This window comes from Vulpes lagopus, chromosome 6 (assembly GCF_018345385.1).
Source record: "Vulpes lagopus strain Blue_001 chromosome 6, ASM1834538v1, whole genome shotgun sequence".
In the NCBI taxonomy this organism is placed as follows: domain Eukaryota; kingdom Metazoa; phylum Chordata; class Mammalia; order Carnivora; family Canidae; genus Vulpes; species Vulpes lagopus.
This window is the reverse complement of record NC_054829.1, coordinates 4,638,665-4,662,226: the sequence shown is the minus strand read 5'-3', so window position 1 is coordinate 4,662,226 and position 23,562 is coordinate 4,638,665. Positions and strand designations below refer to the sequence as shown.

At 42.4% G+C, this 23,562-nt stretch overlaps 1 protein-coding gene across 4 annotated transcripts in view; it reads left to right on the top strand.

The window, feature by feature from the left end:
• Positions 1-23,562, top strand: part of WDR25 (WD repeat domain 25) — a 144,272-nt gene that overhangs the window by 58,385 nt on the left and 62,325 nt on the right. For all 4 annotated transcript variants that reach the window (XM_041758170.1, XM_041758169.1, XM_041758172.1 and 1 more), the window contains exon 4: positions 22,634-22,781. In XM_041758170.1, coding sequence (XP_041614104.1) covers positions 22,634-22,781 — 148 coding nt within the window. The remainder of the gene's footprint in view (positions 1-22,633; positions 22,782-23,562) is intronic.

The following is a 23,562-nucleotide window of genomic DNA, read 5'->3' as shown; positions in this document are numbered from 1 at the left end:
TGTTTCAGCCCTGTGGCCCATTCTCTTCCTGGTAAGTTGGGAAGGAGTGGCTGTGAGGTCCAGAGGAGAAGCAGGCCTGGCTTTGTACACACCTGCTCCTGGGGGCCTGAGGGCTGTTCACAAATGGCACAGAGCCACAGCAGGTACATTGCTGGTGATTGGCATCAGTAAAACTATGTAAATTGCAACACGGGGTATATAGCACAGTACTGATAATAATTAATTTAAAAATAACAGCTTAAAAGTTAAGCAGCAATTGTACTGTTTTTGTTTTTAAAAAAATGGAAACCATGTGTCATATCCAAAAGCTAGTGAACAAGAGTGCAGGAGAGACAGACAGATGAACTAATAGACAAATGGGCTTCCCATAGTCAGTGCCGGTATTGCCCATCACACCTGACTTGTGCAGGAGCTGCTGTTTCCCAGATATAGAGATTCTTGTTGCTGTCAGCACAGCTACAGATAAAGGGATTCCTAACTGCCATGCTCACAGCCAGGCAGCTTCTGTAAATTATAGGCTTTGTGACCACAGAAGTCATTGACTTAAGTGCTACAGTCTTATCACTGTTACACCATTATGTAACTCCTTTTAATCCTTTAGAGTCACTTGTTAAACTTTTATAGGTAAAATAATTTCATGCTCATTGAAGTAATGTAAGACTAATTCAAGACTATTAGAAGTTTTGGGGCTCTATTTATAATACCACTTAATACATTCAAGGTATGGTTTGTTAGGGAGTGATAAATATTCAGCCCCAAAGAACCCTAGGCCTGGGCCTGAGCTCAGGGACTGAGGAATTTTGAGTGAACTGAAAGGGAGTGGAAACTGGTTAGTTCTTAGCTAGCTCATTTTAGGTGTAATTAGACTTGGGGATTGTTTCTGAGCACTGGACTTGAGACCCGTAAATCTATGATTTTATTTTTGGACACCAATTTAGAGATCACAAAGGTAATTTCTGGGGTGTTAACAGTGGTGTTGGGCTGCACACAGCCACTTCTGTTGAGGATTTGGTGTGTGAACCTTTAGTTGGAGACAGGAGTTGTTCTTTGTCAAGTTTTAAATCACCCCCTACTCCCTTCACTGTCACTGAATTGAGAAGATCAGGGTGGGCCCATAGAACACTGTGCTTGTCTTTTAGGAGGGATTTGGGTCCTCTGGGCCCCGGGGCTCAGCCTGCTGCCACCCCAGACTTGAGTGGTCTGAGTTTGTTGATGCCGGATGGCGGTGACAGGGGGTGCTATTAGGCAGGTAGGGAGGCAGCAGAAGCCAGGCCTGCAGAATGACATTTCTGTGGCCTAATGATTTTCGAAAACCATTTGCAAGATTGAGGTAATGTATTTCCCAGACTCAAGCAATTTGCTCCTTCCCACCGTGCTGAATCAGGCTGTTAAATCCTCTTGCTGTGTGCATGTAGCTGTTGGCACCAGGGGAAAATGGTCAAGTTCAAGGCCCCTGCTGTATCTGTGCTTGGCTTTTCTGGAATTGATGAGTAACTGTGTTTCTGGAAATGAAGTTTTTAAGAACATTGGAAAATGTTAAGTGAAGAAAGCAGGATGCCAGATTTGTATATTCAGTAGAATCTCAGGAAAAACAAAGTATGCATAGACAAATACTGCAAAGACACTGCCAGCAGGTTCACAGCAGTGACTTTGAGTTACAGGGGTTAGACTCAGTGTTACCCTCTGTTCCTTCCAATGCCTTTCTCACTGCCCGTGGCTCAGTGGTCACCCTGACACAGGGAGAAGCGCCTGGATTCTGGCTGTGAATCCTGGGCCTGGACTTGCTCATTCTGTAACCTTGGGCAGCTTCCTTTGTACCAATAGCCTTAGGCTCCTCCTCTGTACACCCTTCAGAGAGGGGTGTGAACATTTCGTTACCTGTTGGTAATGAAGCACCTGGCATTGTGGGGCATGTGGGAATCTAAGGAAATGTTTGCTCTTATGGTACTACTGATGGAGATCATAAAAGTATTATAAAAATGCAGATTCCTTTCAAAACCAGAAAAACAGTACAAATAAGATAATTGGGAAAAGCAGTAATGACTACAAATAGAAAAAGCATTCCCTCCAGCTACACAGCCCCCTGACCCCCCTTTCCCAGCCACAGTGACCACTCCTGACTTGTTTTCAGGAGTGAAGAGGTCAGATGGCAACCAGACCCTTCCCACATGGTGCATTCTACCCTGCCAGAGGGAAAACATGGAGCACTGTGGGAATGTCCTTTGGGACCTTATACAGCCTGGGAGATCAGGGGAGCTTCCTGGCAGAAGGAACATCTTAGCTGAGACTGGAAGGAAGAGTAGGGGCCAACTTGGTGGGGAGGGAAGAAATTGCTTCAAGGGCAGGGAAGGGCATGTGTAAAAACAGAGGTTGCATAGAATAGGGTACATTTGGGAACAGTGGCTAGAAGGTGACATGTGAAGGATGAAGAGGTGAGAGGCGGGGCTGGGCAGGTGAGTGGGGCCTCACACATCAGCTGAAGGCTTTCCCATTGGGCTGGTCCCATTTACAACCCCCCTCTGAGCCCCTGGATGTACCTGTAGTCAGAAGCTTGTAGCTGGATAAGTCCTTAGAGCAGAAGACTCCTAGAGTACCTCCTTATTGAGTTTCTGGATGGAGTTTTGGGAGTGAGGGATTAGCATTTGTTTTATACATATTGAATCTTGATAAAAATGATCACCCCTATCCCAACCCCATCATGGAGGACTAGTGACAACCATGGCTTCAGACAGCAGCCTGGGCCTTTTGGAGCACAGCCTGGTGCTGAGTGGAGACAGCCTGGCGCTGGCCTGTGGCGGTTGCCATGGCAGCAGGACCTGAGTCACCTCACTTTCTGAGAGTGGTCACCTCGGTTGAGGGCCCTGCCCTGGCTGGCTGTGTGTGGGGGTGGGAGAGACCATCTCAACTGGGTCTCTGGAAGAGCTATCAGGAGGCTATTCCCTGGGACAAGGCTATTTATGGGAGCTAGGACACCAGGATTCTCCCCCAAACATGCCCCCGCCGGTTGACTGGGCCTGTGGAAGAAATTAAGTTGGAGGCCATTAGAACTAAGTAAGCGTGTGCTCTTAGGAGCTCCCACTAAGTAACCAAGAGCAGTCCTAGTTTCTACATGTATAAGAAGCAGGCACAGTGACTTAGAGCCAGCTCTTGTCCTTGCTCAGGTGGAGTACATCCCTACTCCCTGCCACTGCTGTCACTTGTAAAGGTAGCACTGTGGTGGGAAGAAGTCCCAGGTTCCATTCTCCATGCCATGATCACAGTGTCCGCACAGCCCTAGCACCCTACCTCTCAGCTACTGTCCTTCTATTTCACTGCCCGCTCTGACCGACCCCCAAGTCCTGGTGACCTTTCTCCAGAATGAATGTCTAGTGTCTTCTGTTCTATGGCTTGCCTGTTGCCCCCTGGGACCTGGCCTGTTTTGTCCCTCTGGATGCCCCTTATCACTGGTCTCCCCACATTCTTCTGGTCTCTTAGACAGCAGGGAGAGTTTTCTAAGAAAGATCTGATTATTGCTTTGCTCTGCCGCCTTGAACCCGTCAGCCACCTGCCATTGTACATGGAGGGAGATAGGCCTCCCCCACCTCTCCCTGGAGACTTCCCCTTGCTGGCCTCACTCCTTCCTCAGAAGCCTGCCCACCTCCCCAGTTGAAGTTACATTTCACCTGCTACTTACTACCTCCCAGAGCCCCGTTTTTTCCTTCCAAGACATTTCTCTCCAGGGGTATCTATTTATGCATTTGCTCAATGTCTGTCTTTTCCACTAGGCTCTTGTGAGTGGCTCTCAGTGGTTCCCCTGGGATCCTAGCAGTGAGCAACATTCCTGGCACATACTGGCCCTGAATAAGTCTCTGTTGAATAAATCCAGTGAATGAATGAAAATGACATCTTATATTTTCTTTTTTCTCTTTTCTTTCTTTTCTTTTCTTTTCTTTTCTTTTCTTTTCTTTTCTTTTCTTTTCTTTCTTTTCTTTTCTTTTCTTTTCTTTTCTTTTCTTTTCTTTCTTTTCTTTCTTTTCTTTCTTCTCTTTCCTCTCCTCTCCTCTCCTCTCCTCTCCTCTCCTCTCCTCTTTATTTATTTAATTTATTTGAGTTGGGGGAGCAGAGGGAGAGGGAAGGAGAATCTCAAGCAGATTCCTTACTGAGCGTAGAGCTCCAGGTCGGGCTTGATTTCATGACCCTGAGATCATTACCTGAGCCAAAACCAAGAGTCCAACGCTTAATGAACAGAGCCACCCAGGTACCCCTGGTCCACCATTTCTAAGTCTCCCTTACAGCATTTACCCACCTGTAAAATGGTGGTAACTTTCCTGCTGTTGGGAGTCTATGTGAGGATCACATAGTACTGTCATTTGGGATGTGCTGTGGGATGCGGTGCACAAAAGTTAAAGTATATCATTACTGCTTCTAACAAGGTCAGACCCTCCTCTTTTGCCCTCCTGTTTTTGAAGGAGAGAGTGCTTAGCATAAAAGAGTAGGGAGCAGTGAGTTATCTCTGAGTTCAGGACAGGAGAGAGGTGTGGCTAAAGGATGATATGACATGCAGCCTGGAAAGTTCCCTCCATGCTTTTCCCAGTCTTCAGCAGGCAAGGCTGGTGTGCAGGAGCATCTGGCAGTGCTAAGGGAGCCCCTGCAGTGCTGCCAGCTGTGGCCATGCTGAGAAATTATGGGGAGTAGCAGAGCTGGGAAGACTAGAGGTGGCAATTGTGAAACCTGCCTTCTGAGAGAGAAGAAAGATGGTGTAAGAAGCTGTCAATAACATTAGTGTTGACTCATGGTAAAAATTTATTTTTTATTTTTTTTGTATATATATATATATTTTTTACTGGAGTTCAATTTGCCAACATATAGTATAACACCCAGTGCTCATCGCATCAAGTGCCCCCCTCAGTGCCTGTCACCCAGTCACCCCATCCCCCCTTCCACTACCCCTTGTTCGTTTCCCAGAGTTAGGAGTCTCTCATGTTCTGTCTCCCTCTCTGATATTTCCCACTCATTTTCTATCCTTTACTCATGGTAAAATTCTAGAAGGATTTGTGTGATAACTTTGGGTTGCAAGCAGTAGAACACTCAGTTCCCAGTAGCCCAAGGAAAAGGGTGAATGTGTTGGCTCAAGAGGTGACAAGATCAAGGATTCTGCAGCTTTAGGCATGGCTGCACTCAGGATCCCAGTGTCCTTGTGTCTTGGTCTCACCTTCTCTTTCTCTGGGCATGCCCCGGTGCTAGGGATGTGTCACACCTATCATGGCCCCCCTTTGGCTTTGATGCTACTTCTTTGTTACCCCAGTGGAGAGGAAATGCCTCTTTCCTCTTACTGCCTGCTGAATCCCTAGGCTTGTACTTCACTGCCTCCACTTGGCCAGGCCTGGGTTACATGTCCTTTGTAGAAGTTAGAATACTCCAGTGACCGAGCGGGGTGTGAGTGGTTCTCCATGGAAGGGTGGAGGCTGGACGCTCATACCAGAAAAAGGGCAAATGGACATTGGGCAGACAGTAGAATCCAGGGTATTGCAGGATTAAAAACATATGTGCTTGCCAGGAACCAGCACTTAGTCACCAAAATCATTCATCCTTCTTTGAGTTCATAGGCTCATAGGATCTGTGTGTATTGGGGCCAGAGACTGAGTAAATCTTGATTTGGCAAGGCATGTGACACTTAAAGAACCCAGGCCTTTAGAACCTTGATAATTTCATTTCACTCTTATTTTATAGAGAAGCAGAAACCAGCCCAAAGTCCCCATGGTGCCAGAGTCCAGCCTATTCTTGTGAACATACACACACACAGAGAAAGAGAGAGAGAGAGGTGTTTACCGGGTGAATGTCCATGGTTTATTTTTTTATTTTTTATTTTTTTTTAATGTCCATGGTTTATTAAAAAATAGCACCCACTTGAAAGAATTCATGATTTATGCTCAAAGGGCATTATGCTTAGTGTTATTCTGTTCCATGACTTAATAATCAATAAATTGAGTGATGAGAGGAGAGATCTGCTTGTCCAAGCTGGAGATGACTAGAGCTAGAATAGTTATCCTTTCATCTCTCTGTATGTCTCTCCATCCATCTGTCATTCATCCATTCCATCTATCCCTTTATTAATCTAACAATGCTTTATTGAGCTTCTAGTATATTCTAGACCCTGTTCAACAACCTGGGGATATAGAAGTGAACAAAATAGGTGATTAATAATGTCTTAACCTTCACAGAGCTTACATTTTAGTGGGAGAAGCAGACAACAAATAATTTAGAAGTAATGCCTGCTTTGAAGAAGAGTAGAGCTAGCTAAGATGAAGGAGAGCGATGAGAGAAGTGTTTCAATCAGGCAGTTTAGTGCCTATGTCTGCATAATGACTTGAGCGAGCCCTGTGACTGTCTGGAGAGAGCATTCTAGGTATAGGAAAACGAGGTGCGCTGTCTGTGAGGCAGAGGGTCTGATGTGTGCCAGGAGCAACCAGAAGGCTCCTGTGGTTCATGTGAAGATGGCATGGGGTTTATTCCGAGCATGATGGGGCACTGTGGTGGGGTGTGTGTGTGTGACCTAACTTCTGACTCAAGAGGGCCACTCGGGCTGCTGTGTGGCAGCAGATTGTGGGGCTGAGTGGAGGCTGAGACCCCAGTTTTGAGGCTCTAGTGGGGGTGTTAGGAGAGAGATGTTGGTGTTTCAGATGAGGGTAGTAGCAGCAGAGCTGATGAGAAGTGGATAGATTTGGGATATATTTGGACAATGGAGCTGACAGGTGGATAAGGAGGACCATAGTACTTTGGAGCACCATGTTAGGAGGCAGTGATTCAGCAAGGGAGTCAACGGGAAACAGCGAAGGGGCTGTCAGTGGGCAGAGGAGCCAGTCTGGTTTGGTGCTGGGTTCTCCACAGAGCAAAGTTAGGAGCAGTGGTGGGCCACAGGGTATATTGCAGGTGGAAGGTAGAAAAGTGTTGGTGTTAAGCCAGCAGGCTCTCGAGCCAGACTGCCTGGGCTTGATTCCCTGTTCCACTTCTCACAGTGCGACCTCAAGGAGATGACTTCTCTGTGCTTCAGACTCTTCATCTGTCAGATGGCATTTATAATAATATCTATCTCATGTTGTGGTAAGGATTGGGTTAACTCTTGCAAAGTGCTTAAAAGCATGACTGATGTGTAGTAACTACTGAATTCATGATGCCTGTTACCTGGAGGTGGGAGGTGAGGTGTTATTTTGTCTCAGAATAATGTCTGGGATTGTGATGCTTTCAGAAGGGGCTCTGGCTCCTCCTGGAGTCCTGTACTCACCTTGGTTGGATGTGCTGCACCACCTGCTGGGGACCCTGCAGGCCACTGAGGGGTCACCCCACTCTACAAGGCGGGTGGACCTGATGACCCCCAACTCCCCATGCGTTCCTGGCAACCTTTGTGATGTGTCTTGCTCTTAATCCTTTCTACTCTGAGAAAACTCTTCTTTGCCCTTTTGCAGCTTCTGCTGACATTTAAAATTCCTTCCCTTTGTACTGACCTTATTGAATAGAGAGAATAATTTCTTGGAATTCTCTGTATAATGAATGCCCATGTACTTACAGATTCTGATTGAGTTTCTCCTCATTCTTTCCTTTAAGGGATCTTGCATCATTTGGTGTAGAAAACATTTTAGGAAGCTCTTAGGAAGATGGTGTAAAATGAAAAGACTATTTTGGTTCTCACTATTTCTGCAAATGTGAGCATCTTGTAACACATCTATCAGCCCAGGTACTCTCCTCTTAGAGAGTCAAGCAAAACTGGCTCAAACTTCTATGCTGTGTATCCTAGGAACCCTACAGGTTTCCCAGGCTCTCTATAAGCTTTCCTGAATCTGGCAGGGCTGGGGGAATAATGTGGGTGGGGTCATCTCCTCAAATCATTCCTGGCTCCTCATTCCTGCCTGCAGTAAATGACATCAGTTTATAGATCACTCCTGGCCTTCTTGTCACCTCTGTGACAGCAGCTCACCCACAGAACAAATACTCCAATCTCCTCACTCTTCTAAATATTCCTGCCAGAAAGCAGGGTTTGGGAGATTGTTATTAAAGTATTGGGGTAATGGGGTATGTGTGTGGCAAGGCATGGGGGTGGAAGTGAGGAGTGGGCTGATGTATTACTCTTCAGTACTACAAAACAGATGCTTAAAACTGGGTGTTAGATGTGGCTTCCAGTAACGAAGGAGTATTTCCTATCAAAGTAACTGTACAGCCGACAACCATAAACTCTGAGCAGCAGCAGCAACAACAAGCTACCTGAAGGTGTGGGAAAGCAATGAAAAAGCAGACAAACACTGGAAGGGAGCTCTTAGAAGAAGGAAATAGCGTTGGATGAGTCTCCTGCTTTTATGTTTTCTTGCCTGAGGGTGGGCTCCAGTTTGTGCCAGGCAGAGCAGCTAAAAGTTGGATAGAAAACCTACAGTGTTACTGGCTTAAAGAAGCAGAGGACAGAATTTGGGGGCAACTACAACAGCTGGAAAGTGAGGAGGGAGATTTCAGGAAAGAGTCAGAGAAGAGGAGCCATAATTTCTATGTATAGGCTCTGCCCAGATCTTTTTTTTTTTTTTTTTAAGAGTTTATTTATTCATGAGAGACACAGAGAAAGATAGAGGCAGAGACAGGCAGAGGGAGAAGCAGGCTCCATTCCATGCAGGGAGCCTGACGTGGGACTCGATCGCAGGTCTCTGGGATCACGCCCTGGGCTGAAGGCGACGTAAACTGCTGAGCCATCTGGGCTGCCCTCTGCCCAGATCTCTTGATGACTCTTGAACCCTTGCATGGAGGAGACTCCAAGCAGCTCAGCTAACAGTAAGAGAACTGAATAGAAATTGCTGCTGCTGCTGAACACAATGGAGGAGAGAGTTTAAGTAAAGTCACAGTTTAAGATGTGAGTTGAACCACATTAGCTGACTGTTTAAAAAAAGAAAAGTTCTTTAGAGAACCGTAGCCATCCAGAGTTTATACAACATAAATTTGGTGATCCCCCAAATTACTCTAGGAAGAAACAGGAAGAGGGGACCCATAGTCAAGAGAAGGGCAATTAGTGGAGCTTGTCTCCAAGATATTCAGATGTTGAAATTAGCAAAGTATTTTAGCAGTTATTATAAAGTGCTGAAGGACACAAAGGAAAATATGTTTACAATAAATATAAAGATAGGAAATCAATGTAGAGAAATGGCAACTATAAAGAAAAACAAATGGAAATCTTAGAAATGAAAAATATAGTTTCTGAAATAAAGAATCCATCATTTGGACTCCATTGCAGAATGGAGATATCAGAAGAAAGAGCCAGTGAACTTGGAGATAGAACAATAGAAATTATTCAACCTGGGAGAATCCCTGGGTGGCTCAGTGGTTTAGCGCCTGCCTTTGGCCCAGGGCGCAATCCTGGAGTCCTGGGATCAAGTCTCCTCAGGCTCCCTGCAGGGAGCCTGCTTCTCCCTCTGCCTGTGTCTCGGCCTTTCTCTCTTTCTCTCTGTGTCTGTCATGAATAAATAAATAAAATCTTAAAAAAAAAAAAAAGAAATTATTCAACCTGAAAACAGAAAAAGAACAAGGGAAAAAAATATATTCAGGGCCCTATGGACAATATTGAAAGGTATTTATGTAATATATATTATAATACTGTACATATAACTGAGTTCTAGAAGGAGATGACAGAAAATGAGGAAAGAAAAAATTATTTGAAGAAATATTGCCAGAAAATTTCCCAAATTCGATGAAATATGTATATTTACAGATTCAAAAAGAAAAAAAAAACTTTGCAAACCTCAAACAGGACAAATATAAAGAGAATCACACCATGGCATATCATAGTCAAACATGGAAACCAGAGATAAAGAAAGAATTTTAAAGTAGCCAGAGAAAAATAAATATCATATGGAGGAGAATAGTGATATGAAAATCAGTGACTTCTCATGAGAACCTGTGGAGTCCAGAAGCAGTGGAATAATATCTTTAAAGTGCTGATAAAAAAAAACAAGACTAAACACGTCAACTCATGATTCTGTATTCTCTAGGAATGAAGGTGAATTAAAGACATTTTCAGATAAATGACAACTAAGTGAGAATTCATTGATAGCAGACAGGCACTCAGAAATGTTAAAGGAAATTCTTTAGGACAAGGAAATATGATACCAGATAGGAACTCAGATCTTCAGTAAGGAGTGAAGAGCCTGGAAATGGTAAATATGTGGGAAAATATACAAGACTATTTTTTCTCTTTCGATGACGATTATTGAAAGCAAAAATGATCATTTTGCTTGTGGGTTTGTAACATGGATGTGATACATCTGACAACTATAAAGAATGGGCTTGGATAAGATACGTGGTTTCAAGCTTCTTATATTTTATGTAAACTGGTACAATCCTAACTGTAAAAGGACTTTAAAGTGTTAAGAAGGCATATTATAATCCCTGGAGTAACCACTAAAAAAATAACATTGAGGAATAGCTAAAAAGCCAGTAAGTAAAATGGCATTGTAAAAATAGTTATTTTAAAAGAAGGCGGTAAAGGGGATCCCTGGGTGGCTCAGTGGTTTTGTGCCTGCCCCTTTGGCCCAGGGCATGATCCTGGAGTCCTGGGATCGAGTCCCACATCAGGCTCCCTGCATGGAGCCTGCTTCACTCTCTGCCTGTGTCCCTGCCTCTCTCTCTCTCTCTCTCTCTCTCTCTGTGTCTCTCATGAATAAATAAATAAAATCTTAAAAAAAAAAAAAGGCGGTAAAGGAAGAAGAGAGGAATAAAACAGAGGTAAAAACAGAAAACAGCAAAATTATAGATGTAAATCTGGTCATATCAACAATCATATTAAATGTAAATGGATTAAACACTATAATTGAAAGAGATTGTCAGAATGGATACAAAAGTGAGACTAAATTATATGCTGTCAAAAAGAAGTGTACTTTAAGTAAAAAAGAAACAGGGTAAAAGTAAGTAGATGGAATAAAGAGATACCATCCAAATAGTAGGCATAAGAGCACTGAGAGTATTGTTAATACTAATCAATAAAATAGACTTCAAGACAAAGGACATTACCAGAGGTAAGAGATAAGACATTTCATAGTGATTCAAGAATCAAGAATTTCTCTGGAAGACATAACAATTGTGTATGCACTGAATAACAGAGCTTCAAAAAGATACATGAAATTTTTTTCATAGAATTAAAGGGAGAATAAAAAGATTCATACATATACGTGGAGATTTTTTTTTTAAGATTTTATGTATTCATGAGAGACAAAGAGAGAGGCAGAGACACAGGCAGAGGGAGAATCAGGCTCCCTGCAGGGAGCCCAATGTGAGACTCAATCCCAGGACCCTGGGATCACACCCTGAGCCAAAGGCAGATGGACGCTCAACCACTGAGCCACCCAGGTTGCCCCTATGTGGAGATTTTAACCCTCTTCTCTAATGGTTGAACAATTGGACAGATCAATAAAGTTGGAAGATCTGACACTATCAACTACCTTAACTTAATTGACATTTATAGAACACTACTTAACAGGTACAGGATACATTTGCTTTTCAAATTCAAATAGTGCTTTACTAAGATAGGTCATATGCAAATCTCAGTACATTTAAAAGGATTCAAACAACAGGGAACATAATCTCTGTTTACAGTCGAATTAAATTAGTAATAAAAAATGAGATATTGAGCAATAAGAAAAATAATAAATGTTTGGCAATTAAACCACACATTTCTAAGTAACTTACGGGGACTTACACTTTTGGCTAAGATGGAGTAATAGAGACCAGATTTATGCTCCAATCTTTTTTTTTTTTAAACATTTAATTTATTTATTCATGAGAGACACACATAGAGAGAGAGGCAGAGACACACAGGCAGAGGGAGAAGCAGGCTCCACGCAGGGAGCCCAACGTGGGACTCAATCCTGGGTCTCCAGGATCACACCCTGGGCCAAAGGCGGCGCTAAACCGCTGAGCCACCGGGGCTGCCCTTATGCTCCAATCTTAAACAATTTTTAAAAATCAGACAAAATATAAAAAGCAGTTGTTTTTTTTTTTTTTTTTGACCTCGAACACTAGGCGATGTAGTCAGTGATCCCTAAGAGATGGGGAAACAAAATGAAATGAGCCCTGTGACTGCCCCAGCTGACTGCCTGGTAAGAGTTTCCAGGCTTCAGTATAGGGAGTAGAGACCCAGATGGATCCCAGTGGTCTCCCTGACCTGAGGAGACAAAGCTGGGAGTCCAGGAAATCATGGCCGCTGGAGTTCTCAGGACAAAGAAGCAGAGATTAGAGAGCTGCACCAAGGGAAAGCTCCAGAGATCTGTGGGAGTCTCCTTCAGAGTGGAGTACTTGATCAGCATGTGTGTGAGGAAGTTCTTGAAGCGGGAGAAGAACCACTCAAGAGGATCAGGGTGCGCTATCCCCAGAGCTCGCAAGGCCAAGAATAGTTCATAGTACCTCAAGGCAGAGTGGGAAGTCCTCATAATTCATTAGTGTGTTCCCTCGGCAGCAGAGTAAAATAGCCCGAGACTAAATACTGCTCTAGTCTTTCTTATCAGAGCTTCAGAACTATCCTGGCAAGGAGTGAACTGTTTCCAAGTAATTTAACTGTGTCCCAGAACAAACCTCAAAAGTATTTATAGGAATACAAAAATACATAACATCCACTAAAGTAAAACTCTCTGTGTCTGGCATCCAAACAGGGATTACAAGGAATGCAAAGAAGTAGAAAAATCCAAACTATGATTGGAAGAAAAGCCAATCAATAGAAGCAGACCCAGAAATGGCACAAATGATGCAATTAGTAAGAATATTAAGCCAACTATTATAAATATGCTCCATATATCCAAAAGGTAGAGAAAAGCACGAGCATGTTAAGGAGAGACAAGGAAGATAGAATGAAGATCCAAATTGAACTCTAGAACTGGAAAAAAAATTCAGATGAAAAGTTACCAAGTTAATAAGATTAATAGCAAATCAGAAACAATAAAAGGTTAGCAAATTTAAAGACATAGACACATTTTAGAATGTAATACAGAGTAAAAAGCTTGGGGAAAAAAGTGAACGGGATATCAATGAGCAGTGGGACAACTTCAGGCTCACCTGATATACATGAAATTGAAGTCCTCAAAGGAAGAGAGAGCAGAAAAAAAATTTAAAATTTTTTGATGAAAATTAGGAACCCACAGAACCAAGAACCTTAGTGAGCCCTAAGCACAAGAAACATGAAGAAAAAGGTCCACTAAGGAAAATCTTAATGGAATTTATGACCAGTGACAAAGAAAAACATTTTGAAAGCAACCAAAGAGGGTAAGAAGGCAAGTTGGATACTGAGGTATGAAGATAAGGATAACAGCAGACTTCTTACTGGAAATAATGCCAGAAGACAGTGGCACAACATACTTTAAAGTATTGAAAGAAAAAAGAACAAACCAACCACTATCAGCCTAAAATACCCAGCAAAATATGTTTTTAAAAGAAAGGCACAGTGTCTTTTTTAGACATTTATAAGCTGAACTAATTTACCACCAACAGACTTGTACAATGGGAAATATTAAATAAATTTCTCAAGGCAGAAGGAAAATGATGCCAAATAGAGATCTACATTTACACAGAGGAATGCTGAGCAGCAGAAGTGGTAAATGTGTGGGTAAATGTAAATAATTTTTGTTCTTATTTAAAAATGACTTTAAATGATGGATGATTGTTTAAAGTAAAAACAATAACCATGTTTTATGAGATTTGTGTAAAATGTATGATAGTGCATACAAGCTGAGATGGGGGAAATGGTATGTATTATTATTATGGTTTTCATAAAAAAAGCACTAATATTACTTGAAGGTAGACTGTGATAAGTTACAGATGTATGCTATAAACCTTAAAGCAACTAGTAATAAAACAAGATTTATGGTTAGTAATCTAACAATAGGAGATAAAATGAAATAACAAAAAATATCCAATTCAAAAGAAGGCAAAAAAGGGAAAGAGGGAACGAAGAATAAATGAGATGAATGAAAAACAGCATGGGGTGCCTGAGTGGCTCAGTTGGTTGGGCATCCCAGGCTCAGGTCATGATCTCAAGTTTGTGGGGTGGAGCCCTACGTGGGGTTCTGTGCTCAGCACAATGTCTGCTTCTCCTTCTCTCTCTGCTCTTCCCTTGCTTGCACTCTGTCTCTCAAATAAATAAATAATATTAAAAATATTTTATTTATTTATTTGGGAGAGAGAGAGCGAGAGCCTGTGCACACAAGCAGGGAGAGTGGCAGAGGGAGAAGTACGCCCTCCACTGAGCAGGGAGCTCAACACAGGGCTTGATCCCAAGACCCTGGGACCATGACCTGAGCTGAAGGCAGACGGTTAACCAACTGAGACACCCAGATGCTCCAATAAATAATATCTTAAAAAAACAAAAGAAAATAGCAAATTTAAACCCAAACTGTATCAATAATAGATGAAATGGTCTAAATACCCAGGTTTGTGTATGTATGTATGTATGTATGTATATATGTATGTATGTAGAGAGTATGTATGTATGAATGGGAGCAGAGGTTAGGGCAGAGGAAGAGAAAGAATCCCAAGTTCCACACTGGGTTTGGAGCCTGACTTGGAGCTTGGTCTCATGACTGAGATGATGATCTGATCCAAAATCAAGAGTCAGACACTTAACCTACTGAGCCACCCAGGCACCCTGGTCTAAATACACTATTTAAAAGACAAAAATTGTGGGGCACCTGGGTGGCTCAGTGGTTGAGTGCCTGCCTTCAGCTCAGGCCATGATCCCAGGGTCCTGGGATCGAGTCCCACATTGGGTTTCCCTGCAAGAAACCTGCCTCTCCCTCTGCCTTTGTCTCTGCCTCTCTCTGTGTCTCAAACAAACAAACCAACAAACAAATCTTTAAAAAAATAAAAGAGAAAGATTGTTAGGTTGGATAAAAAGGCAAGTATATAAGGCTTGCAAGAAACCCACTTTAAAGATGCAAGGATGCCTGGGTGGCTCAGTGGTTGAGCATCTGCCTTTGGCTCAGGGTGTGATCCCAGGATCCTGGGATTGAGTCCCACCTCAGGCTCCTTGCATGGAGCCTGCTTCTCTCTCTCTCTCTGTCTCTCATGAATAAACTAATAAAATCTTAAAAAATATATATAAAGATGCAGAAAGTTAAGTGTAAAAGGATAGAAAAAGATATACCACACTAATAACAATTTTAAAAAACTAGAGTAGCCATATTAACATTAGGCAAAGTAGATTTCAGAGCAAAGAATATTAGCAGGAATAGATTTATCTTAAAATGATAAAGGGGTCAGTTCATCAAAGGACATACCATTAGGTGCATAAATATTTATATACCTAGTAAGAGCTTTAAGATACATGAAGCAAAACTGATAGAATTGAATGAAGAAATAATCAAATCCACAATTATAGTTGCAGGTTTCAACACCCTTTTATCAATAATCAATAGATGAAGTAGACAGGAAATCAGTAAATATATAGAATATTTGAATAACACTATCACCCAGTTTGGTCTGTGTTAACACTCTATGTAACAACAGCAGAATATACATTCTTTTGAAGTGTACATGGAATGTTTACCAAGATAGACCAAATACTAGGCCATAAAAGAAGTCCCAGTAAATGTAAAATGATTGAAAGCATTTAAAGTATATTCTTTTTTTTTTAAATTTTTTTTTAAAATTTTTTATTTATTTATGATAGTCACAGAGAGAGAGAGAGAGAGGCAGAGACATAGGCAGAGGGAGAAGCAGGCTCCATGCACGGGGAGCCTGATGTGGGATTCGATCCCGGGTCTCCAGGATCGCGCCCTGGGCCAAAGCCAAGCGCCAAACCACTGCGCCACCCAGGGATCCCTAAAGTATATTCTTTAATGATCATGGGATTAAATAAAAAATCTGAAAAATTCCCAAATATTTGAAAAACTAAACACAAATAATCTAAATAATCTCTGGGTCAAGGAAGAGTCTGTTAGATATATTAGAAAACATTTTGAACTAAATACAAGTGACAGTACAACATATGAAATGTATTAGAGCAGTTCTCAGCTGGTAATTTATAGCACTAAATGCCTATATTAAAAAAAAAAAAAAGAAAATTTCAAATCTGTGATCTCAGCTTTCACTTTAAGACCCTAGGGGAAAAAAGAGCAAATTCAACCCAGTGTAAGCAAAAGAAAGGAGATTAAGATAAGAGCAGAAATAATTGAAATAGAAAACAGATAAACTGGAGAAAAATCAGTAAAACCAAAAGCTGGTTTGTTGAGATCATTGAAACTGATAAACCGTCAGCCACTCATCAGGAATAAAATAGAAAAGACACAAATTACTAACATAATGTGAGAAGTGACTTAATTACAAATTCTAAAGATATTAAAAGGCTACTAAGGTAATGTTATGATTAACTTTGTGCCAGTGAATTTTACAGCTTAGATGACATGGATAAATCCCTTGAAAGACCCAAACAGGAAAAGCTCACTCCTAAAGAAATTGGTAACTCCTAAAGCCCCATATCTATTAAAGAAGTTGAATCTATAGTTAAAAACCTTCTCACAAAGGAAACTCCAGGCTCAAATGACTTCACTAGTGAATCTTACCAAACATTTAAGATAGAAACAATCCAAACATTTGTTATGGATTGAATTGTGTCTCTCTCAAAATTTATATTTTGAAGTCCTAACCCCCCAGTGCCTTAAAATGTGTCTTTATTTGAAGATAGGGTCTTTATAGAGATAATAAACTTAAAATAAGGCCTTTAGGATGGGCCCTAATCTAGTATAATTGGTGTCCTAATAAGGGGAGATTTGGAGACAGACATACGTACAAAGAGAACACCTTGTGAATGTGAAGACAACCATGTACAAGTCAAAATAAAGATCTGGAAGATGGTCCTCAGAAAGGGCCAATCCTGCCAACACCTTGATTTCTGACTTTTAGTTTCCTTGATCATGAGATAATACATTTCTGTTGTTTAAGCCACTCAGTGTGTGGTGCTTTGTTATGGCAGCCCTAGGAAATGACTGCACAATTCTATTCAAACTTTTCCAGAAAATCATAGAGAAGGAAACACTTTCCAGCTTATTCTGTGAAGGCATCATTACCTTATACCCAAAAAGAAAAAGACATTGTAAGGGAAGAAAGTGATAGATCAATATCTTTCATGAACATAGATACAAAATTTTTAAAGTTTTAGTAGATTAATCCAACTATATGTGTGTTTATGTGTATGTATGTGTGTATACATACCTATTTATTTCCATGTATTTAAAATATCATGGCCAAGTAAGATCTGTCTCAGCAATGCAAGATTCACTTAACATTTCAAAATCAATCTATATATTTCAGCATATTAATGGACTATAAAAGAAGAACCAAATGATCATTTGAAGAGATACAGAAGGAACTTTTGACAATATGTAGATAGTATTCATGTCTGATAAAAACATTGTGCAAACTAGAAATAGAATTTCCTTAAACTGATAAGGGGCATGTATGAAAACATTAGCTTTCACATTATACTTAACTATATAAAAGATGGACTGCTTCCTCCATCAGACCAGGAACAAGGCAAGGGTATCCTCTCTCATCATGTCTCTTCAGCATTGTAGATTCTAGCCAGTGCAATAAGACAAGAAAAAGAAGTATAAGGTATCCATATTGGAAAGGAGGAAGTAAAACTATCTTTATTTGCAGACAACCCAATTTGTCTATGTAGAAAATTCTACTGAATCTACAAAAAAGCTTCTAGAATTGAAAAGTTGGTTTAGCAAAGTTGCAGAATTGAAGGTTAATATTCAAAAATTAATTATATTTCTAAGTATTGGAAACAACCTGATATTAAAAATCAAAAATACTATTTACAATATCATCAAAACATGAAGTCATTAGGAATAAATTTGACAAAAGATGTGCAAGATTTTTTCATTAAAAATCTGCATAATACCGCTTAAGAAACTAAAGAAGACCTAAATAAAAGGAGAGACATATCCTTTTCATGCATTGGAAGACTGAATATTGTTAAGGCATCTCCCCAAATTGGTCTGTAGATTCAATGCAATTCTAGCCCTTGACGCTCACGTTGTAAAGGAATCCCAAGCTTTTGCAGGCACATGTCTTGGTGAAATTTGGGCACTGGTTGCACAGGCTTGCTGAGCCAATGAGTCTGATAGTGGTCGCTGGAATGATGTCGTGGGGCAGCAGGAGTGTCAGGGGTGGAAAAGAGACCAGGAGGTATGGTGGACTAGGAAGGTCTGCAAGGCAGGAGATGTCAGGGAGGGGCCAAATCGGAGGCAAAGTTCACCCAGAAGTTTGATAGCCATTATGTCCAGGTGGTAGAATTATGGATGATTCTTATGTTTTTCTTTGTGTTTCTGAGGTTTGTTTCCCAAGGCAGACTTACTTGTAAGTAAGAAAAACCACAATCAGAGAAACCACAATCTTGCAGTTGATTCCTATGGGATATTGTTTTTTTGCACATCTATGTAATTTGAATATTTTACAAGGAGGTTGTATTTGTTTTGTCATCAAAAACAAAAGGTGGACAGGTAGGGAGGGGGAATGTTGCTAAAGCAATAGGTCTTAAGAGACTGTGAGGAGCCCCTAATGGGGCCGTGTATCAGTAACCAGGATGTGGGAACCACAGTAAATACAGTACAGCCAAGCAAATGCACATTTTACTTGTCATGTTCTTTCTGAATCTGATTTCTGTTGGACACATAGAATGTCTCTCTCTAGTTAATGCATCAAGTCATCTTAGAACATTTGACAGAAGACTTAACTCCTTAATTCCATGGAGGCAGATTGGTATCTCTAATTACTTAATTGGAAAAAGGTACACACTTCAGGCTGCCACAGTGTTTGGGAATTAATCTTTAAAACCTGACAGTGAACATTAAATTCAATTAGGGAGAGCGATTAGCAGAGAGTCTTCTCTCCTTCACCCTGGGTAGCTTTGAGAAGTGGCTGACTGGTCTGCATTGATTCTGACGCTATCCTTGTGTGTATATCAACCAGGAGAGCCAAGTATGCATTTTTCACTTCAGAGGAGAGTTATCGGACAATTTATAGATTGATGGATTGCCTTAAACATGTCTCCACAGCTGATTCAGAAGGCCTCCCTGGCCAAGAATTCAGACTCACCAGTTTGCTGCTTCGGGTCTTGGTGCTTTCTTCTCCTCTTCTCTTTCTTCCTCCCCTTCTTTCCTCCTCATTCCTTAACCTTCTCCTCCTTCCCCTTATTTTGTTGGTTCTACATTCCAAGAGGGGCTGCTTTTCTACTGCCTCCAACTGGTCCAGCTGTGCTTCTCTCTCCCCTGGATTCTTGCAGAAGTTCCACACTGTGTCCCTGTGTCTCCCCTGCCCTGCACTCTATTCCTGGCATAGTAGCCAGAGGGGCCCTGTTTCTGCCTGTTAAGGTTCTTCCCTGATTTCTGTACAACTTCCTTCCTCACCCTTTCAGATCTTCCTTAAAAGCCACCACCATTTCCACTCCTCCTCCTGACCTTAGGTCCCCTTTCCTGCTCACTTATGCCCTTAGTCTTTAACACCCTGGGTGTTAGATATACTGTCTAGATGCTACTTGTTTTTCTTGTTTAATGTCTGTCTCATTGAAGATAAGGGATTTTGTTTTAGTTATTTACTGCTGAACAATGCCTGGCTAATAGCAGGTAGTCAGGAAATATTTGTTGAATGAATGGAAAAAATGAGTTTATTTTTATTTATTTATTTTTTGGTGGGGAGGGGCAGCATTAGAGGGAGAAAGAATCTTAAGCAGGCTTAATGCTCAGCATGGAGCCAGATATGGGGCTTGAGCTTACAACCCTGAGATCATGACCTGAGCCAAAATCAAGAGTCAGATGCTTTAGCCTACCGAGCCACTCAGGTGTCTCCCCAAATGAATAGTTTAATAGATGGAAACATTTGGGAATATTTGCTTCAAGGCATAGTCATATTCTCTTTTCCTCTCTCTCTCGGAAATATAGTGTAGTGTTCATAGTGCTCTTCGCCCAGCCCCATCCTTGCCTGCCACTCCCTGGAGTGACCGCCATCTTCATACATGTTATTATAGTCTTACTGCAAATGCACAAATAAACATGATAGATTTTTGCATCATGTGTGTTTTTAAGATTGTGGTGAAATGCATAAAGCACAGGATTTACTGTTTTAACGATTTTCAAGTGCACAGTTCAGTGGCAGTGGGCACATTCATTCACATTGCTGTGCAACCAACATCACCATCCATCTCTGGAACTCTGTCTCATAAAACTAAAACTCTGTCCCCATTAAACACTGACTTCCTACTCTCCCCTCCCCAGTCCCTGGCGCCTCCATTCTCCTTTCGATAGCTATGATTTTGACCTTCTAGGAATCTCATGTAAATAGAATGATACAGTTTTTGCCCTTCTATGACTGGCTTATGTTACCCAGCACGGTGTCTTCAGGGTCCATCCACATTGGAGCAGGTGTCAGAATCTCCCTTCTTTTTAAGCCTGAATTGTAGTTCATTGTATGGATGGACCATGTGTTGTTGATCCATTTATCTGTTGATAGACTAACGGGGGTTGCTCCCACCTTTTGGCTCCTGCTATGGACGTTGGTGTGCAGATATCTCTTTGAGACCCTGTTTTCAGTTTCTTGGGTATGTACACACAAGTGGACTTGCTGGATCCTCTGGTGACTATGCATAATTTTTAAAAATTTTTATTTATTTGAGAGAGTGGGTGCGAGAGAGAGCATCAATGGTGGGGAGGCAGAGGGAGAGGTCAACAGTGCACGGAGGGTCCAGTTTCTCCACATTCTCCCCACACTTATTCTTTTCTTTTCCCTCCCTCCCTACCTCCTTTCCTTCCTTCCTTCCTTTTTCAGTAGAAGCTATGAGCATTAAGTAGTGTTTCGTGTGTTTTTATAATTTAGATGGCTTTTTGCTGCATATATGCAGCTTGTCTTATATAATCAATATTATGTTTTCTATTGTTTAGCCATGTTAACCCTGTAGGTGTAGCTCATTAATTTTACTTTATTTTTTTCTATTAGTCTTACTTGTACATAGTTTTGGAAAAAACTGCACTCTGTTCTACCACAAACTCCCACTCCACTTTGAAGTCTTCTGGCTGTTTCTTCCATTATTTCTATCCATAATTCAAACTTTTTGTTTTTTCTTTAAGTAGGCTCCACGCCCAAGTGGGGCTGGAACTCACACTGAGATGAGTTGCATCTCTACCGGACTGAGCCAGCCAGGCACCCCTCTGTCCATATTTCAAATGTAAATGCTGCTATTTCTTGATTTTTCAGTTTGAGACCCTAGCTGTTAACCCCTAAGAAGAAAAAAAGGATCCGAGCTCTTAGCATGCTTTGATGGCTGCTATTGACCTCTTATTTTCTTAAGCTCAGACATTTACATATACCCAGAAAACATTCTTTCAGAACTCTGATCCTTTGCATTTTAAGGACTTTGAGGATGCAGCAGGATGAATTTTCCCATCTTAAAAGGAAGTCTGTCTCCAGATTGGGTCTGTGGATGTGTAGGTACACTTTGGGATATTAGGGAAATGAAGATGTGAAGCTTGGGTTCCTGATGTAACTGAGAGAGAGTCTGAGAACACTGCTCTTAAGAACTCTGTGCATGGCAAGCCCCAAGGAGCATGCTCACCAGCCCCACTTATCCCTCACCACAGTCCTTGGGATGAGGTTCTTCTTACCCCCACGTTGTGGAAGAGGAGATAGAGGCCAGGGAGGCCAAGTCACATGATCTGCAAGCACATAGGAGACACTTGGCTCTGATGCCCATGTTTTGGCTGCAGATGGCTCTTCTTGCTTCTCATGTTCCATCCTCTGAGCCACCTCAGGTGTTGGGCAGGAGCGTCCCCTGCTTCCTGTAGTGACAGTGAAGGTAGGAGACTAGCCCTCCTGGGCATCAGTGCATGCCCAAGCCCAGAGCCAGCCCTGCCAGGCTCCATGCTAACCAGCTGTTCCTCGGGGTTCTTGGGAGAGCTGGTGAAGGGCTCTCTCACATGTGGAGTGACCCTGGCTCTTAGATTGTGTGGTTCTATACTTGGCTTAAGAACGTATTTCAGAAGTCACTGAGTGTACATGGGGCTTTCTGCCACAGACCTCATCACCATGGAAAGCTAGGGTGGGAATGAAGGATAGTACCTTCTGCCCAGAAAAAAGGACAGCTGGCCCTATGGGTCCTTGCCTGGTTGTATGCACAGGTGTGGCAAGCTCTGTTTTGGATCTTACTCTTAAAACTGGGCTGAAGAGAGCCTGACCTGGTGTAGTGTTCATTCCAGGGCTCACAAAGCCCTGTCCAAGAGGACAGATGTCAGAGATGCAGGCAACACTGGGCTAAAGGAAGTGTGAGCAGAGCAGGATGTTTGGTGGGGAGTAGCTGCAGAGTGGATGGGAAGGGCTTGGAGGCTGGGTGGCAGAAGTCAGGCATGCTGTTTTCTTGAGGGCTTCCTTAACCCCAGTAAAGGTTTTGGGAAAAAGCTCCCTTTCAATTCATCAGCCCCAGGTCTTTGCACCTCTGTGAGGAAAAGTCTAACAGCTAGGTATTGTTTTGATGGTAAAATAACAGGAATCTAGTTCCACTGTGAGTCCCTCTCCTCCTGTAGAGGGGTCAAGCTGGGCCCTGGAGGTCAGGTCCCTGTTTTTGACATCGGGCACTGTGTTTGCCTTGTAGGTGTGGAACGCTGTGGACTCAGGCCGCTGCCTACAGACATACTCCCTGCATAGCGAGGCCGTGCGGGCTGCCCGGTGGTCTCCCTGTGGCCGGCGCATCCTCAGTGGTGGCTTCGACTTCGCCCTACACCTAACAGACCTCGAAACAGGTGTGTTTCACTGCATTGTTATCCTGAGGCACCCCTCCCTCGGAGCTGGCAGCTGAGTCAGCTTTCTCGTTGGGAAGCTTCTCTGGGTGGTCGGTAGCCACAAGCTGCATACAGTTTCAGGGCAATAGGACATAGCCCTCAGAAGAGGCTCACACTTGGATATTATGTTTCCAAGGCATTTGCCTGGAACCAAGACTCTCCACGGAGGGTTCGAGGTGGGCCTCTGCCAGCCTGCCCAGAGGACAGAGCCCCAAGGTTGTCTCAGCCCCAAGCTGTGGGGCTGGATAAAGAGGTGGCTTTTTAATCAACTTCTGACATGTAATTTGTACCAAAATAGATTTAGCTTTATCACAATGTCCTTTGGTTGGAATCAGTTTAGAATTCCTGTCAATTCATTATCGTTGAAACGCTGTAAGGAATGATTCCAGCTCATAGGGAAAGTCTGCAAACGAGTTCTGCTTTAATGCCTACACTGAAAAGGCATTTGGGTAAGATGGATTTGTGCTGGGTAAATCCTAAGGGGGCTCTTGACAAGCAGGGCGAGAAGGAGAGATAAGTCAGTGGAAAGAACTTTATATTACTGAGTGCTCCTACGCACCCAATCTAGCTGCAGCCCCTGAGTGGGGTCTCATTTGTGCTCATCAGGTGAGAACAGAGCCAGAGGTATGGAGCTGGCCTGAAATCTCTGCCCCGACTCAGGCTGTATGGTCTAAGTACCCACGTTGCCTTTTCCTCCCTGGGCTTCTTCTGGTCAGTTTTCTGCTGGACACTCTGCCAAGGC